This window comes from Mastomys coucha, unplaced genomic scaffold (genome assembly GCF_008632895.1).
Source record: "Mastomys coucha isolate ucsf_1 unplaced genomic scaffold, UCSF_Mcou_1 pScaffold21, whole genome shotgun sequence".
Classification (NCBI taxonomy): Eukaryota; Metazoa; Chordata; class Mammalia; order Rodentia; family Muridae; genus Mastomys; species Mastomys coucha.
The window spans coordinates 137743660-137761949 of NW_022196904.1; the positions used below are offsets into that span (position 1 = coordinate 137743660).

The following is an 18290-nucleotide window of genomic DNA, read 5'->3' on the forward strand; positions in this document are numbered from 1 at the left end:
GGCCTCCGAGCCTCGGCGCTGCCCCTGCCTGCCCGCCCGCTTCGCCCCGCCCCACCCCGCGCCGCTCCGCGCCGGCTCCGCAGCTCGCGCCCGCCGGCCGGTCCGGCGCCGGGCCATGGCGCTGTTGCGGGACGTGTCGCTGCAGGATCCGCGGGACCGCTTCGAGCTGCTGCAGCGTGTCGGGGCCGGGACCTATGGCGACGTTTACAAGGTGCGCTGCGCGGGGCTGCGGGACGGGCGGGAGCGCAGGAGGAGGGTGCATCTTCACGTCCCGCCGCGGGAGCCCCGGCCCCGCCCCCTCCTCACCCTGCTTCTCGCCCTGCGCCCCCAGGCCCGAGACACCGTCACGTCCGAACTGGCCGCGGTGAAGATTGTCAAGCTAGACCCAGGTGTGGGCCGGGGTGGGGCCTCTGTGCTCCGGGGAGCCTGGCGGGTAAACTGGCGGGGGCGGAGAGTTGGCATTTTCTAGACACCCCCGTGAAGCCGACCCCGGGAGAAACTAAGGTCTGACACCTGCCCGGCGAGGAGAGGAATACTCTGTGCTCATTTTGCACATAGGGACAGAGTCTGGGCTATCCGTGTGCCCCCCATAATGCCTTGTGCTCCCCAGGGGACGACATCAGCTCTCTTCAGCAGGAAATCACCATCCTTCGTGAATGCCGCCACCCCAATGTCGTGGCCTATATCGGCAGCTACCTCAGGTGAGATTGTTTATCTTCTTACCCCAAACAGCCCTCGTGTGTCCTGCATTGTACCAGCCCCAGCTCTCTGTCTCCCCAGGAATGACCGATTGTGGATCTGTATGGAGTTCTGTGGAGGAGGATCACTGCAGGAGATTTACCACGGTGAGACTTAACTTGGACTTAACCTGGATTAACTTGGATCTGACTTGGCTTCTGACTGGCTGTGTGACCTTGAGAGAAATACTGTCCTCCTCTGGGCTCTGTTTCCCAGCCTGACTCTGAAAAAAATGTGACTAACATCACTTCGCTGTAGTGGTGGCTGCTGCTTCCCACTCTGCAGGGTAGGGAGGGAGGGTCAGCATGTCCCTCAGGCTCTTTCTCTTCAACCCTAATTCTGTGTTTCAGCCACTGGGCCCCTGGAAGAACGGCAGATTGCCTACGTTTGCCGGGAGGCACTGAAGGTATGGGGCTCATAGGCAGCACCCATTTTGGAATCCTCAGGAGTGTGGGCCCAACACATCTGGCCAGTGGGAGATTAGGACCTTGGGATGGGCTGGCTCAGGGGATGTAGGTCCTAGCCGGAGGGGAGCCCCAGTTCTGTTGCCGGAAGCAGCCTATTTCCCTCTTGGCTCAGTCACTTCCTGTTTGGGGAGAGGGGTGGAGGAAGCAGCTTGGGTGGGGGGCACCAGTCCTGAGGAGGGTCTCAGAAGAGATAATTAGTGCAAAGTAGCTGTCCACAGAGACTTCTGTTTGTTCCCAGGGGCTCCACCACCTGCATTCTCAGGGGAAAATTCACCGAGACATTAAGGTAGGGGTCAGCCAAGGGCATGGTTCAAATGAGCAGGAAGCTGCCAGGCACCTGACACAATCCTTTCTGTGTGTCTTCCCACCAGGGTGCCAACCTTCTGCTCACTCTGCAGGGTGATGTCAAGCTGGGTCAGTACTGGGGGAATGCCATGTGGTTCAGGGTTCAGCAGGGGCTCAGGGACCATAGAATTGAGTGCTGGAGATCCCAGTTGCTTTATTGCTTGAGCCTCAGTCTCCCCACTTAGATGTAACATTATTACTTGCTTGCCGATAGTTGGCTGATTGAGGTTGGATTGGGAGGGACCTGATATGGGATCGTGTTTAGAGATGGAAGGGTGGTGACCCCTCTCAGAAGAGGGGCCTGGCCTGGCTTGGGACAGTTGTGGCTGGATCCAAGCCCTACCTGGTATAGCCTGGGCCCTGGGGTGGGAGGTAAGTGAGGCCCTGGGTCTGGTAAGAGTTCTTTCCTGCAGCGGACTTTGGGGTGTCAGGCGAGCTGACAGCGTCTGTAGCCAAAAGACGGTCTTTCATTGGCACTCCGTACTGGTAAGATGGTGGTGCCTTTGCAGTAGGGGTGGTGGGCACAAGAAGGGCACCTGGCCATCTCGTACGCGACCCTGATCCTAGGATGGCGCCAGAGGTTGCTGCTGTGGAACGCAAAGGTGGCTACAATGAGCTGTGTGACGTCTGGGCCCTGGGCATTACAGCCATTGAGTTGGGCGAGCTGCAACCACCGCTGTTCCACCTGCACCCCATGAGGTCAGCCTTGCACATGCCCCTAGCCTGACCCTTGCCCTGCTGACCCTTGACCCATGAGTTCACATCCTCCCCAGGGCTTTGATGCTCATGTCGAAAAGCAGCTTCCAGCCACCCAAGCTGAGAGACAAGACGCGTTGGTGAGGGCTCACTCACAGCAGATACACCCTTTTCCAGCCAAGCCCCATGGGATGGAGGCTTTTGCCAAGGATTGGCCTTGGTTCCCACTGTAGGCAGTGGAACAGGAGGGAAGGAAGGGCTGGTGGCTTGTGATGGAGGCACTCCTATGGCGCAACCGCAGCACTGACCAAGCTGCTGCTGCTCCCTTGGTGACCAGCTGGGGCAACTGGCAGGATGCTTCTTTGCAGAGCTTAACCTGCGTTTGGGTGGGTGGGGCTTTTGTACCCACCAGGACCCAGACTTTCCACCACTTCCTCAAGCTGGCCCTAACCAAGAACCCCAAGAAGAGGCCTACAGCTGAGAAGCTTCTGCAGGTGGGAGGCAGGGGGTGAGCCTGGGGACTGGTGACTCAAAGACAAGGCCTGGAAGCCAGGGAGCAATCTCATCACCCCTTGCTCCTCCAGCACCCGTTCACGACCCAGCATCTCCCTCCGGCCCTCCTTACCCAGCTCCTCGACAAGGCCAGTGACCCCCACCTGGGAACCCTCTCCCCTGAAGACAGTGAACTAGAGGTAAAGGGGGGTGCTGGGAGCTGGGTCAGCCTGGCCTGGTGGGAAGGTGGTGTAAATGAGAATTGTTGTGACTTGTGGAATTCTGGCAGAGCTGCTCTCTAGTCAAGCCCACTGCACACCCTCAGGCCCAGGCCAGCCACGACTGTGACTAAGTGGCCCTCCTTTCTGTGTGGCCTTTGGCAAGTGTCTTGATGTTTCTGTGCCAGTTTTCCCATCTGTGAAAGGAGGGACTGTTGTATTTCATAGTAATCTTAGAGGGCTGTCAGGAAAGCAGGACACCTGATGGGTGTCGAGACCTGGAAGAACTCCTGGCAAGAGGTGAGTGCTGGGTGCAAGTCTGTGGTTTGTGTTTGTTCTTAGACCCATGATATGTTTCCAGACACCATCCATTCCCGCAGCCATCATGGTCCAGCTGAGAGGACCCCCTCCGAGATCCAGTGTAAGTCTTCTGGTAGGGCTAAGTGCACCCACGAACCTGGTGTTATTTGGGGGGGTCTATTCTGAGACTTTGACCCCCTTTTAATCTAATACACTGGTTTCCTAGTTCACCAAGTGAAATTCGGTGCTCCTCGCCGGAAGGAGACAGACCCTCTCAATGAACCGGTGAGGCGCTGGCTGTGTGTGTAGAGGGGGCTGGGGGTGTGTGTAGGCGGAATATCCCAAATCATGGCCAGTCTGAAGCAGGGGTTGCCTGTGTCACCTGGGGTCCCAGGCTGGAGACTCCCCCTGGGCTTGTGTCACCTGGGGTCCTGGGCTAGAGGATCCCCTCTGCCATTTTCCTTTAGACAGAACTGGGACATGGAAGGCTGGCTACAACCTTTTGAAACCTGGGTTTCACAGGACTAAAGGCTCCCCACTTGGCCATATTCCTCAGTCTGCCTGTCACAGGATCACGTCACCCCATCTCCTCTTACCATCTGTCACGACTGCCTTTCTCTGCTCCCACAGCACCCATCTCTCTGCCCTGCTGGCTTGCTGTCTCCCTCCATTTCCTTCTCTGTCTTTTCTCTTATTTTTGTTGTTTTGTCTTTCACAGTCTTTGCCTGTTACAGAGTATTCCCCATGTGTTGCTCTGCTCTCTCCTGTTCTTTTTTTGCTAATGTGAGCAGGATCCTCTGACTTACTCTAGCTGGCCTTGAACTCACACTGTAGTCTAGGCATGCCTTGAGTTCCAGGTCATTCCTGGCTCTCCCCTTCTGTCTCTTGAAACCCCGCTTTTTTTTTAACCTCTCTTCTGGTGTCTCTGCCTTGGTCTCTTCCAGTGGGAGGAGTGGACGCTCCTGGGAAAAGAGGAACTGAGTGGGTGAGTGAGTGAGGCTGGGGAAGCTGAGGGGCACACTGGGTCTTATGGAAGACTGACCACTGACCCCCTTCCTCTGGCCCAGGAGCCTGCTGCAGTCAGTCCAGGAGGCCCTGGAGGAAAGGTGAGGGACCCATATTTGGGGTGAAGAAGGGCCTCCAGGCCTGGGGGACAGTCCCCCCTCACGCCCCATCATGCCATCTGCTGTGTCCTTTTAGGAGCCTGACTATCCGGCCAGCCTTAGAACTCCAGGTGTGGATTGGAAGAGGGTAGATCTGGGAAGTAAGCCATGTGCATAGAGGGCTGTGGGGTAGAAGTACATCATGGGGCTCCTGCTGATGGCCAGGCTGTTTCTGATCCTCTTGACAGGAGCTGGACTCCCCGGATGATGCTATTGGAACCATCAAACGGGCCCCATTTTTGGGGCTGCCCCACACTGAGTCAACATCTGATGACAATGCCCAGTCTTGCTCCCCAGGTGAGGCCCAGGGTTGGCAGGCCCCAGGGAATTCTGGGCTAGAGCTGGGGCTTGGAGTCACTATGGTCTGTGCATATAGGTACCCTGTCAGCACCTTCAGCTGGCTCTGGCAGTCCCCCATTGCTGCCCACCGCCTGGGCTACCCTGAAGCAACAGGAAGATCTTGAGGTGAGAGGACAGCAGAAGGGTTGGGGGTGGGGCTGCAGGGTGCCACTTAGGCCCTGACTCCTTCTCTCCCTTGCACACAGCGATCATCCTGCCATGGTCTTCCTCCTACCCCCAAGGTGCACGTAAGTGTTCACTGGCTGTCCCGAGGCCCTGCTGCCACTGGCACTGCCACTGGGTTCCTCACCAGCTAATCACTTCCTCCCCAGATGGGTGCCTGCTTCTCCAAGGTCTTCAATGGCTGCCCCCTGCAGATCCATGCTGCTGTCACTTGGGTTCACCCTGTGACTCGAGGTGGGCCAGGGGTAGAGCAGAAGCAGTAACATAGGAAACCCTTAGCTTGGGCCAGGCACATGTGGCAGCCTCTGACCTTATGCCCGTGCCTGCAGACCAGTTCCTGGTGGTAGGGGCGGAGGAAGGCATCTACACCCTCAACCTGCATGAGTTGCATGAGGATACACTGGAGAAGGTGAGGCTTGTTGGCTTTGGGGGCAGGGGCACAGGATGCTGGCTGCTGACCACCTGTCTACTGTCTCTGGTCCCAGCTCATTTCCCAGCGCTGCTCCTGGCTCTACTGTGTGAACAATGTGTTGCTGTCACTCTCAGGTAGGAGGAGGCGGGTGCAGAGGCAGCCAGAGCACCATTCCCCATACTTTCTCTGAACCTTCTGTGGTCTTCCCCACCCGCTTCAGGGAAATCCACACATATCTGGGCGCATGACCTCCCGGGCCTGTTTGAGCAGCGGAGACTGCAGCACCAGGCACCCCTGTCCATCCCTACCAACCGCATCACTCAGCGCATCATCCCCAGGTCAGCAGGAATGGGGTACCCAGGAGGTCCAGAATAGTGCCTGCTGGATGGGACTCCACCCACTCCTGAGACTGCCAGGGTCTTAGCTAATCACTTAGGCACTTCCCGTCTGTGAAGCTGTTTCCTCCTGGTCCGTTGGTGGCCTCCCCTCCTGTCCACCTGGCTTGTTGAAATGCACAAAAGGATGTGTGTGTGAACATGCTCTGTGGACAGCGTAGATGGTGGGCTTCATCCTGCAGTTCCGTGGCCCAGGGCTGGGCCTGACAATGTGTCAAGAGAAACCCTGCTCTGGAGAAACAAAAGACATGGTCATTCGTGGCAGACTGCTTGGTTCAGGGGAGGGGCTGAGGCAGAGCTGGAGAGAGTGCTCTGAAAGCCAGGAGGTAGAGACAGAATTAGAGAGTGTATTCCAAGGTTCTAGGAGAGGGGAGAGTGAGTGCAGTCAAGACCAAACAGCAAGGCCTGGAGGACCCTGTGGTCTTTGACCTGAGGGTTGAGAGCCACACAGGTGGCTGAACCCTTCCTCTACTGCCTGGGACTTGGACTCTGTCCAGTGTCCAGCAGCACTCTCAGCATTTCGGAGGCTCTCATTGTGTACTGGTTGGTATGCCTCCTGTGATAGATGGTTCAGCTCACTGTCTAAGAGCCAGGCTGGTGTGGTGCCTCGTGCTTGACATCCCAGCACTAGGGAGAATGAGGCAGGAGAATCTCAAGTTTGAGGCCAGCCTGGGCTACATAGGGAATACTTTGTCTCAAAAAACAAAACACAGCTAGGCATGGTGTGCATGCCTGTAATCTCAGTACATGGTGGGTAGGGGCAGGAGAATCAAGAATTCGTGGTAGTCCTTGCCTATTGAGTTTGAGGCCAGCCTGGGCTATGTGAGTTCCTGTCTGAAAAAGGAATATATTGGCCATATCAAGAGCTACAGAGCCGGGTGGTGGTGGTGAACACCTTTAATCCTAGTGCTTGGGAGGCAGAGGCAGGGGGATTTCTGAGTTCAAGGCCAGCCTGGTCTACAGAGTGAGTTCCAGGACAGCCAGGGCTAAGCAGAGAAACCCTGCCTCGGAAAAACCAAAAAAAAAAAAGGCTCTTTGGCAGTAATGGCTCAGAGCATACACCATGGAGAAGAGCAGACTGAGGAGAGGACTTTAAAGGCTGTTTTGAAAGCCTTCGGTGAGAAAATACTATTTGAGCCAAGATGAGGACAGGGCTAAGGCTGTAGCTTACTGGAGGTGAGGTGAGGCGAGGTGAGGCGAGGTAGCTTGCCTAGCATGTATGAGGCTCTAGGTTTAGTCCCCAGCACTGTAGGAATAACTAGGACTTAGAGGAGTGTGGGGCTGGCAAGATTGCTCAGTGGTTAAACATGCCTGCCACCTGATGATGAAGAGAGCGGGTCAGCTCCTGTAGGCTATTCGATGACCTCCACATGTGCACTTTGGTACACACACATACACACACATGCGCACGTACGTGTGCAATGAAAAAAAAATTTTAAATCACTTTATGTGCATTAGTGTGATGGTCCAGGTCAGATCCTCTGGAACTGGAGTTACAGTTAGTTGTGAGATGATGTGTGGGTACTGGGAATTGAGTCCAGATCCTCTGGAAGGGCAGCCAGTGCTCTTAAACACTAAGCCTTTCTCCAGCCCCAATAAATGTAATTTTCCAAAGCAGCTAGAGATCTGTAGGGAAGGCTGAGGAGAAGAGACACACACAAAGGCCCTGGGACAGATGCAAGTCTGGCTCCTCTTAGGCTGCTGGTGAGGGGTGAATGGCACTGAGTCTTCATGGGCTCTCTGCTGTGGGTGACGACTAAGCCTCTGATGAGGGGGGATGTTGGGGGCTATGGAGCCTGTTGCAGTGGTAGGTGGCCAGCAGTGGGGGTGTGGGCTGCAGTAAGAGCAGAGGAAATGAGAAATGCTCTGGCTCTCATTCTGTTTTACAAGTGGAGCCAGCAGGATTTCCTGATGATAGGTGGTATTTGAAAGAGAAGGGGGTCAAGGTTGAGTGCAAGGCTTTTGACCTAGGTTGAAGAAGGATGGAGCTGTCACCAGCTGTGAGTGACCAGCTGTGAGTGACGTAGGAGCCTGGGCTTAAATTGGTTTTGCCACATTAAGTAAATTATATGCCTGTCATCTCAGCATTCAAGAAGTTGAGGCTGGAGGATTATTGGAAGTTTGATGCTATGAGAGCCTTCTGAAAAGTCACATATCAAAGGATGCAGATTCTCTGTGAGCCGGACCTTCCTAGTCCCACCTGAGAGCTGGAGCACCCAGAATCGTGGGCCAGGAAGCAGCTCCAACTTTCTTATGACCTGGTTGATGGGGCCAGCAGCACTGGGGACACTGGAGGACAGCCTTATCTGCAAAGCCCACACCAAGCCTGTATTGGTGCCCTGTGCCCTCTGGGCCTCCCGAGCCTCTGTTCTGACTCATAACCTTTAGGCAGAAAGCTTGCCAGACTTTGAACATAAAGAAGGGGAAAACATGGAATTTTTTTTTAGAGGAAACACCAGATGCAAAAGTCTCAGTACCAGAATGCCTGTGATCTACCGGGATGCCAGCTGGGGATAGAGTGGGAGGAAGAGGGAGGGCAGAGGTCAGCACAGGGGAGCCGACACTGGCTTCCTCCCAGGGGCTCGCTGGTCCTGGCAGGAGCACAGACAGGACCTGAGTCACGGGGAGGAGATTGCAGTGTTAACAGCCCAGTTCCTCAGATGAAGAAACAGACTCCAATGGTCAGTCTCCTGAGGGCATGGGGGACTCCCCATAAGACAGCCACCCACCTGCCCCACAAGGGTCAGAGCCCCACCTAGGTGCAGAAGGCCATTGGCTGTTTGAAGTCTTTATAGCTCCCATTGCCTGTTTGTCAGTCTTTGAATGGACTGAGTAGACTCAAGCTGGACCTGCCTCAGCTGCTGGTCTCCACACTAGCTGCCTCACCTGCCAGCAAGGAAAACAGAGGTCAGGTGACTTGTTAAAACTACACAGAACCCAGAGGGGTGGCTTTTACCAGGAACCCCAGCACCTGGGAGACTACTGGAGGACTGCTACAAATTCCAGGCTAACCTGGGCTACAGAGTAAGACTGTGTAAAAACTAAAGGAGGGCTGGTGAAGCAGCTTAGCTTATCAGGAAGAGGTGCTTGCTCCCAAGCCTGATGGCCTGAGTTCAATCTCCTAGACCCACATGATGGAAGGGGGACTAGCTCCTACAAGTTGTCTTCTCAGTCCTTACATATGTGACATGATGTGTAGCCCCACAATCAACCAGTCGGTGTAAAGAAATGCTTTATTTACAATTGCTTTAAATTTATTATTATTAGTAGTAGTAGTAGTAGTGTAGTACTGGTGGTGGTGGTAGTGGTGGTGTTTATTTGAGACAGGGTCTTTCTATATAGCCCTGGCTGTCCTAGAGCTCAGTATGTAGACCAGGCTGACCTTAAACTCAGAGATCCTCCTGACTCCTCCATCCAAGTGCTGGATTAAAGGCGTACTCGGAGTTGATAACCCATCTGCCACAGTATACAAGTAGAGGTCAGAAGATACCTGACAGGAGTAACTCTCCTGAGTATACCACATAGATCCCAGGACTTGAGTTCAGGTTGTAAATCTGGTGGTAGTACATACCTGGACCTAAGGAGCTATCTAGTCAGCCCAGGAAAAGGTAAAAAGGTGTGTAGTGGTGCCGGATCTGGTGGGAGGATTGGGCACAGTCAGGAGTTTGAGAGCAGCTTGGGCTACATGGGCCTTGCTGGGCTGGAGGGATGACTCAGTGGTTAGGAGCCATCCCTTCTCCCTTCCTGCTCTTCCAGAGACCTCAGATTCAGTTTCCATCATCCACATGGTCACTCACAGCCATCTTAACCTCAGTTAGGGGATCTTATGCAGCCTCACCTTTGCAGGCACATTACATACATGCATACACACATACATGCATACATATGTGCACGCGAGCAAACATTCAAATACACAAAAATAAAAAAGAACAACCTCTCCCCTGACTCCCCAGATGCCCCAAGATGCCCACAGAACCTCAGCCCCTTACAGCTCTTGCAAACATACTGCTGAGCATCCCTGAGCCTAGTGTCTCATCCATAAAGCCAGAAGACGCCACTCATCACCTCACAGGGCTCAGTGGGGGCCTTGCCCATGGGTGGATCCCAGAACATATGCTGATTTTGACCCCTACAGGCGCTTTGCCCTGTCCACCAAGATTCCTGACACCAAAGGCTGCTTGCAGTGTCGTGTGGGTAAGAGCTGGCTGTATGGGGCTGGGAGAGGTGCTGTGAGGTTGAGCCCTAGCCTACTACTTCCTCCTCCCACAGTTCGAAACCCCTACACCGGTAGTACCTTCCTGCTAGCCGCCCTGCCTGCCAGCCTGCTTCTGCTGCAGTGGTATGAGCCACTGCAGAAATTCCTGCTGCTGAAGGTAAGAGACCAAAGGACCCTCGGGTGGCAGGATGCCCGCAGAAGAAACAGAGCCAAGCCTCTCCGCTGTCCCCCCAGAACTTTTCCAGTCCCTTACCCAGCCCGGCAGGGATGCTGGAGCCGCTGGTGCTAGATGGGAAGGAGCTGCCACAGGTGTGTGTGGGCGCCGAGGGACCTGAGGGACCCGGCTGCCGAGTCCTGTTCCATGTCTTGCCCCTGGAGGCTGGCCTGACTCCAGACATCCTCATCCCTCCTGGTGAGCAGCAGAGCTGGGTGCTGCAGGGAGGGGATGCATGAGAGGGTCAGAGAGTGGGGTGAGGGGCACTTCAGTCCTGGCCCTCTGATCTGGCCATGACTGATTTCATTAGATGAGCTTAGGCACAGTGGCACAGTCTGTGATCCCTCTTTTGAGGCTGAAGCAGGAGGATGGCATGAACCCACGAATAGATGCCAGCCTGGGTAACATAACAATCCAAAGCTTTAAAAAAAAGAGGCATGGTGGTATAAGCACTTGGTAGGTTGAGGCAGGAAGATCCTGAGTTTGAGGTCAGTCTGGGAATGGGGCTGGAGAGACGGCTCAGCAGGTAAGAGCACTGATTGTCCTTCCAGAGGTCCTGAGTTCAAATCCCAGCAACTACATGGTGGCTCACAGCCATCTGTAATGGGATCAATTCCCTTTTCTGGTGTGTCTGAAGACAGTGACAGTGTAATCACATACATAAAATAAATAAATCTTTAAAAAAAAGTAGAGTTCAGTGGCAGCCTGACTTACATAGAATGGTCCAGTCTCAAAAGCCGGAGAAATCTAAGCATGGAGCACAGGACTTTAATCTCGGGAGGCGGAGGCAGGTGGTCTGTGCATTCAGGGCCAGCCTGGTCTATATAATGAGTTCCAGGACAGCAAGAGCTACATAACAGATAGATACTCCTATCCTTAAAAAAAAAAAAAAAAGCTGGGCAGTGGTGGCACATGCCTTTAATCCCAGCACTTGGGAGGCAGAGGCAGGTGGATTTCTGAGGCCAGCCAGGTCTACAGAGTGAGTTCCAGGACAGCCAGGGCTATACAGAGAAACCCTGTCTCAAAAACAAAACAAAACAAACAAAAAAACCCCAAATAAAACAGCCAACCAAACTAAACAAAAAAAAACCTCATAGGATTAAAGGGCTTGGCAGCCAAGGAGAAGCTAGCTGTGGTGCTTAAGCCTTAGGTGGCGGTGGCAGCAGGAAGAGGGGCTCAGGCCAGGCAGGGACAGAGGCTTTCACTCAGCCATAGAGAAAGCTCGGGCAGTGGGTAGCAAACGAAGGGCTGTTGGTGCCAGGGCCCCATTGGGATTTCATTCCTTTCTTCTACTAACATTTTTAAGTTTATGTGTATGAATGCTCTACCTCCATGTGTGTACACATACCATGTACATGTATACCATGTATGTATACATACCATGTGCATGCCTTGGAGGTCAGAAGAGAGTGATTTGGACTTATGAGTGATTGTGAATTGAATTATGTGCATGCTGGGAATTGAATTTGCATCCTCTGGAAGAGCCGCCAGTGCCCTTACCCACTGAGCATCTCTCCAGCCCCCTCAGTCTTAATTCTTATAATGGCCCTGTAAAATAGGTAACTCATGTCTGAGTTACCAAAGAGGAAAACGAAGAGAGAGGAAGTGACTTGCACCAGCCACTCCTCAACCGAATCTCACAGCCTGGTTTGTCTGACCATGGACCTTCTGTAGGCTCTTATAGGACCCTGCAGTCCCTTCCTGGGTTCTAATAAGCCTAAGGGCAAGTCCCTTGTTTTGTGTATGATCCCATGAAGCTGGTGTGGGGTGAAATACGCTGTTGGTTTAGGATTGGCTGTAGCATGCTAGAGTAGACTGGTGGCTCAGCAAGCCAGGCCTTGCCTTCCTTCTTTGTCCACAGAGGGGATCCCAGGTTCTGCACAGCAGGTGATCCAGGTGGACAGGGACACAGTCCTGGTCAGCTTTGAACGTGAGTGGCCTAGGATCAGGATTGGAGGGCAGTGGCCAGAGTGGTGGTGAGGAAGGCTTTATCAGTCAGCTGTCCCAGCAGGGAGCCAGGTGTACCCCACTCACAAGCTCTCTCCTTGTACAGGCTGTGTGAGAATCGTTAACTTGCAGGGGGAACCCACAGCTGCACTTGCCCCTGAGCTAACCTTTGACTTCGCTATTGAGACTGTGGGTGAGTAAGCCAGATGTGGGCATGGTAGTATTCAATCCAGAAGTATGTAACTGGGCTTAGAGCTCAGGTCTGGCAGCGGGACCACTATGGATTCCCTATTGCCTTTTGGGGAGCCAGCCTGGACACCCAGCATCAGTGAGGACCCCTATGGGTTGGTCTGTGTCAGTTGGGGCTGGAGCAGCCACCGTGCCTTGTGGCAAGGGTGAGGAGATTCGTGGAGTGCAGGGGTGGTGTAGGGCTAACAGCCCATTCTTCCAGTGTGTCTGCAGGATAGTGTGCTGGCATTTTGGAGCCATGGCATGCAGGGCCGAAGCCTTGATACCAACGAGGTGAGTGGTGCTAGGATCCTGACTGCCTCCAACTCTGAGCCCCCTGTTTAGAAAGGCCTGTTGGGATGGTCTCAGGGTCCCTTGTCTTCCAGGTGACCCAGGAGATAACAGATGAGACCAGGATCTTCCGAGTACTGGGGGCTCACAGGTAGATACAGGTGGTATCTGAAACGTACCTTCAGTTTCAGATGCCACACTCAGGCTAGACTTGGGGATGGGCTCACCTAGCTTTCCCACTTAGCTCACCTTGTACCTCTTCCCCCAACAGGGACATCATCCTGGAAAGCATTCCCACTGACAACCCCGGGGCACACAGCAACCTCTACATCCTCACGGGTCACCAGAGCAGCTACTGAGCTATGTCCCTGACGGCACCCAGGCCTCAGCTGCCACCTCCAGCCTCTGCTGGGGTCCCAGAGGGCACATCTAATTCTGAGATGCATTTGGGGCCAGAGAGGGGAGGTAGCCCACCCACCTCAGCAATAACTGGACCAGAGGGAGCTATGAGCACCTACCCTCCCTGGAGAGTTGTCCCCAGTACAGGAGGCCCTGGGCAGGATGCGCTGCCTGACTGATCATTCCTTTCTCACTTTTCCTTTCCATTTTTTCTGCCAAGAGCCTGTCCTAGGTTCTATCCTGGGCAACATGTATTTAAGAGAGAATTATATTGGTATTAAAGCTGGTTGGTTTTATCCTACTAGTCCCTCTGAGGTAGAAGAGTTGAGCCCTCATCTTCCTTCCCTTCCTCTCTCCTTTCTCTCCCTCTTTCCTGCAGGACACCTTTCTGTAAGTACTTGGTTGGTCTCAGGCGTGCACCATGGAAGGACCAGTCCATGCTCTGTGGTCTGTGGAGTCTAGGCTCAGGTGACATAAACCAGTGGTCTCTGCCCCAGCAGCCCTCACTCAGTTATGTAGATTGAGTCCTCTGCTGTAATCTGGCATCTTATGGACATGTGCAGAAGGAACTCTAAGCAGAGACTTGTCCAGGGCAGCCTTGCCCCAAATAGGATCTTGCTTGTGGTCTGTGGGAGGATGCTGGAAGCTAGCCAAGGAGCTAGCTACCATGTCCATGACCATTTCTGATATCTGCACCTTGTGCCTGGCCCTGTCTACTGCAATGTCCTGTGACAAGCCTGTAACAATACAGTGAAGCACCGGGCAGTGGTGGCCTACGCCTTTAATCCCAGCACTTGGGAGGCAGAGGCAGGCAGATTTCTGAGTTCGAGGCCAGCCTGGTCTACAGAGTGAGTTCCAGGACAGCCAGGACTATACAGAGAAACCCTGTCTTGAAAAGCCAAAAAAAAAAAAAAAAAAAAAAAAAGAAAGAAAAGAAAAGAAAAAAAAGAAAATACAATGAAGCATCTGCTTCGCTGATGATGGGGAAGATGGCTGTGAGTTCCTTCAGTGTTCAGTCACTCCATACCAAGATACAGCTCAGCACCCAGGAAACTCATTAGCATGCCTCTCCCCTGTAGCTTATGCTTTGTATTGTCCTCCCTTAGTCCCCTTCCCTGTGGTCCCAGACACTGGCTGAAGACCACTGAAGAATGGTGGGGCACACAAATAGGCCTGGCCTGGGAGGGCTAAGGGAGTGGGTGCAGCAAAGGTCCAGCTCTGTCACCCTCTGACATTTACAACAAATGTTGGCAGAAGGTGCCTGGTATGCTGGCTGCAAGTACTTGCCAGTTGAGTGAAGCAATGGGTGGGTGAGTGACAGCTCATGTGAGTAGAATGTGGGCCTTGTGGTTGTTACTGTCCTCTTGACTAACCTCTTCCAAAGCTCTGGTTGGTTTCTAGTAACCAACTAAAATAGGAAACCAGAGGAAGGAAAGGGACACAGTATTTGTCCTCAAGGAGGCAGACCCAAAGTCAACTGAGGGACCACGGGAGATAGGGCTACAGAGTAAATACCTAGCTTCCTATCTCCCGGATTTCTCCAGGGTGGGGCGTGCTGGCGGTAGGGGTGAGAGGTGTTCTCCACCCAGCTCACAACACTTGATTCCAGGTGCCCTGTGAGAACTGGCCCTCAGACTTTAGAGCAGTGGGCTGCAGACAGTGACACCTGGTGACTGGAGTCCATCTGAGAAGGTTTAGGGGTATAATATGCCAAAGTGAGGGGCCTGTAAAAGACAAGATCCACTGATAGATAATGTTTGCTCCCAGCAAAGGTGGGTGCCATAAGCCAAAGACAGGGCAAGCCAGGAATATGCACTAAAAGACATAACTATTTATGTATTTGTTTATAGCCTTTTTCAAATACAAAATAGATTCTAGGTTAGGTAGTGGTGAATGCCTGTAATCCCAGTACTCAGGAGGCAGAGGCAGGGCTGTCTGTGAAGAATTGTAGTTCAGCCTGGTCTACATTGTGAATTCCAGGCCAGCCAAGGTTATATGTAGACAAGCCTCTGCCTCAAAAATAAAACTTGCCTTCTCATTTGTCTTCCAGTTCCTTCTAGAAGTATTTATCATATTTAAACAATTTGCCATATTTTTATTCACATGGACATATTCTATATATCCCTCTGGCTTTTTGAAAATACATTCTGGAGATCTTTATCTACTTGGGATTTTTTTGTTTTGGTTTGGTTTATGTACAGCTAGTGCAGGGTTTTATGCATTTCAGGTGACTAATGTTAACTGAAAGATCTTTATTGATGGAATGCACCTCTACTTTAATATCCCAAACCACACTGCAATAAATAACTCCTGTGTCAGAGCCACTCTGTGTTTGTGGGGATCAGTTCCTGGAAGTGGCGTTGCTGGGTTGGAGTGGCTGTTTGCCAAGGAGGGTGCAGACATCTGTCCTCTGTGGATATTAGCTATGGATGGGGCCTCCTTCTCAGTTCTGTGGATACACACATCAGCACTTATGGAGACTCAAACCTGTCACCCAGACCTTTAGACTCTGAGGCAGGATTTCCAGGCAGGGCTACATGCTGAGACCCTGTGTGAAAAAAGCAGAACAGAGAACAGTGGGTGGGCTCATTAGCATGTTCAACAAACAGGCCTGTGACAGGCACCTGGGAAAGCATGAAGTTGCAGAGGATCCTCTGAAATGAGAAAGTGATGTGGAATTCAGGACAGGTGCCACATTCCCTGAGTATTCCTCAGCATGCACCATTGGCTAAAGCAGGCCAACTGAACAGTCAAGAAATGCCCAAGTCCTGTCTAGATCAGATTGGCCTGTGGGCATGTCTTTATTCAGCCCACTGTGCATTTCATTATTCCCTAGGCAGGGGTCCTGGCGTGGAGAGGGCAATTCTTTCTCTGCTTTTGACTAGCTGGGCTGTGGTGGAACACACCTTTAGTCTCAGCACTCAGGAGGCAGAGTCAGGCAGATCTTTGTGAGTTCTAAGCTAGCCTGGTCTACAGAGTGAGCTCCTGGACAGCCAGAGCTATATAGTGAAACCCTGTATTGAAACCAACCAAACAAAACAACAGCAGCCGGGCAGTGGTGGCCCATGCCTTTAATCCTAGCACTTGGGAGGCAGAGGCAGGCAGATTTCTGAGTTCGAGGCCAGCCTGGTCTACAGAGTGAATTCCAGGACAGCCAGGGCCATACAGAGAAACCCTGTTTTGAAAAACCAAACAAACAAACAAACAAACAAAAAACCCAACAACAATAAAAAACAAAACACCCGAACCAACCAAACCAAACAAACAGCCCCCAAAGGGTTGGAGATTTGTTTGCTTGTAGAAAACTTGACTAGCATGCAAGAAGGCCTGGGATCCATCATCAATAAACAGGCAATGGTTAGAGAAAGCCTATCATCCTAGTACCCTGGAGGTGGTGAGAGGAGGATCCATCAGAAATTTATAGTAGTTTGAGGCCAGCCTGGACAAGAGACCCTGTGGGGGGTTGGGAGGGAAGGCAAGCTAGGAATAGTACATAGCCTTCAATCCCAGCACTAGGGAGGCAGAGGCAAATAGATCTCTGGATCTCTGTGAGTTCCTGGTCAGCCTGGTCTATGCAGCAAGTTCTAGGCTAACCAGACTACATAGCCTGTCTCAAACAAAAAGCCCTAAGAGGATTCTACCCAATAAGCAGGAGTCTCACGTCTGACCTGCAGGCAGAACCTTGCTCACTACTTGTTCTTTATGGCAGGGTGTCCTATAGCCAGCTTGGTTTTGACAGCCATTTTTTTTTTAAGATTTATTTATTTTTTTTAACTTATGTGTATGAGCTATACAGATGGCCGTGAGCCACGTGTGTGGCTGCTGGGAACTGAATTCAGGACCTCTGCCTGCCTACTCGCTCCGGCCCGGCCCGCTCCCACTCTGCTCACCTTTTTTTTTTTTTTTTTTTTTGTAGTACTACAGATAGGACTTGGGGCCTGTTCTTTATTGCAGAGCCATTGTCTTTTTCTATTTAAAGGGAGTGTGGGGGTGGGGAGCTCTAGAGAGATAGCTCAGTGGTCAAAAGCACTTGCTGATGTTGCTGAGGACCCAGGTTCAGTTCCCAGCACCTACATGCTGGCTCACAACTGTCTTATGATTCCAGTTGTAGGGGGATCTGATCAAAAGGCTGTCTGCAGGTATCAGGTATGCACATGGGACAAAGATATGTACACATACATACTCAGGGGGAACACTCATACACACACACACACACACACACACACACACACACACACTTGGCTTATCTTTTTTTTAATAACATTTTTATTTTTATTTTTTAATGTACATCGGTGTTTTGTCTGTATCTATATTAGTGTGAGGGTGTCAGAAGCCCTGGAACTGGAGTTGCCGACAGTTGTGAGTTGCCACGTGGGTGCTGGGAGTTGAACCTGGGTCCTCTGGAAGAGAGCCAGTGTTCTTAACCACTGAGCTACCTTCCCCCATGGTTTTTCTTTTTTTAATTATTTATTCATATTTTTTTTGCAACACAGAGTTTTTCTGTATAGTCCTGGAACTCACTCTGTAGACCAGGCCGGCCTACAACTCAGAGATCTGCCTGCCTCTGCTTCCCAGTGCTGGGATTAAAGGCATGCGCCACCACCATCCAACATAAAAATATTTGGTCTTAAAGGTTTTTACTGTTTTTAATGATGTGTATATGTCCACATGTGCATGTGAGGGCAGTGCCTGATGAGGCAGAAGTTACAGGCAGTTGTGAGCTACTCGACATGGAAGCTGGGAACCAAACTCAGTCTTCTGCAAGAGTAAATTCCTATTCTTAACTACTGAGCCTTCTCCCCAGCTCCTCTTCCCTCCACCCCTCTGGGATCAGTCCCCCAGCCTTCAACTCTAGCACTGGATTAGGGAACTGAGCCACTATACTTGATCTTTTTGCCATTTCCTAAATCAGCTTTTTCCTTTTGGATAAAACCTAACTATATGTTGTATAGCTTCAAACTCATAGTTATCCTACCTTAGTTTACGTCTTTTGAAGAGAATGATGCCAAGAACCAGCACTGGCTGGATCTGGCTTCTGAAAGGAGTGTTTGGGAGCAGTGAAAAGAAACAATTCTAAGTCAAATTGTGGGTCCACGCTGGCAGCCTAGCTCTGCCGATGACTTTCCAGACTCTGTTCTTGTGTTCGTTCATTCCCCTTCCCCCCGCTGTGTGTGTGTGCGTGGCGCTCTCTCTCTCTCTCTCTCTCTCTCTCTCTCTCTCTCTCTCACACACACACACACACACACA

General features: G+C 52.2%; 1 protein-coding gene and 1 long non-coding RNA gene across 3 annotated transcripts in view; one reads left to right on the plus strand and one right to left on the minus strand.

The window, feature by feature from the left end:
* The first annotated feature begins 10 nt into the window (after nucleotides 1–10).
* On the plus strand, nucleotides 11–13344 carry Map4k2 (mitogen-activated protein kinase kinase kinase kinase 2). Of its 2 annotated transcripts, XM_031389419.1 has the most exons (32): nucleotides 12–211; nucleotides 332–389; nucleotides 611–701; nucleotides 781–845; nucleotides 1089–1144; nucleotides 1444–1491; nucleotides 1577–1619; nucleotides 1964–2036; nucleotides 2118–2249; nucleotides 2324–2386; nucleotides 2659–2740; nucleotides 2831–2938; nucleotides 3299–3377; nucleotides 3483–3541; nucleotides 4201–4241; nucleotides 4324–4362; nucleotides 4457–4490; nucleotides 4608–4716; nucleotides 4796–4884; nucleotides 4965–5006; nucleotides 5091–5175; nucleotides 5271–5350; nucleotides 5427–5487; nucleotides 5574–5691; nucleotides 9884–9942; nucleotides 10018–10121; nucleotides 10199–10376; nucleotides 12040–12108; nucleotides 12232–12318; nucleotides 12577–12647; nucleotides 12740–12795; nucleotides 12916–13344. In XM_031389419.1, exons 1-32 carry the CDS (start codon nucleotides 116–118, stop codon nucleotides 13001–13003), a joined length of 2463 nt encoding a protein of 820 aa, XP_031245279.1. In that variant the 5' UTR covers nucleotides 12–115; the 3' UTR covers nucleotides 13004–13344. The 2 variants fall into 2 exon arrangements, with proteins under 2 accessions (XP_031245280.1, XP_031245279.1); XM_031389420.1 differs by lacking the exon at nucleotides 2324–2386 and having other exon boundaries at nucleotides 11–211.
* A 1934-nt stretch (nucleotides 13345–15278) lies between these two features.
* LOC116103450 overlaps nucleotides 15279–18290 on the minus strand; it is a 7641-nt gene continuing 4629 nt past the window's right edge. Inside the window, exon 2 of the long non-coding RNA XR_004123474.1 lies at nucleotides 15279–15591. This is a non-coding gene — a long non-coding RNA (uncharacterized LOC116103450). The remainder of the gene's footprint in view (nucleotides 15592–18290) is intronic.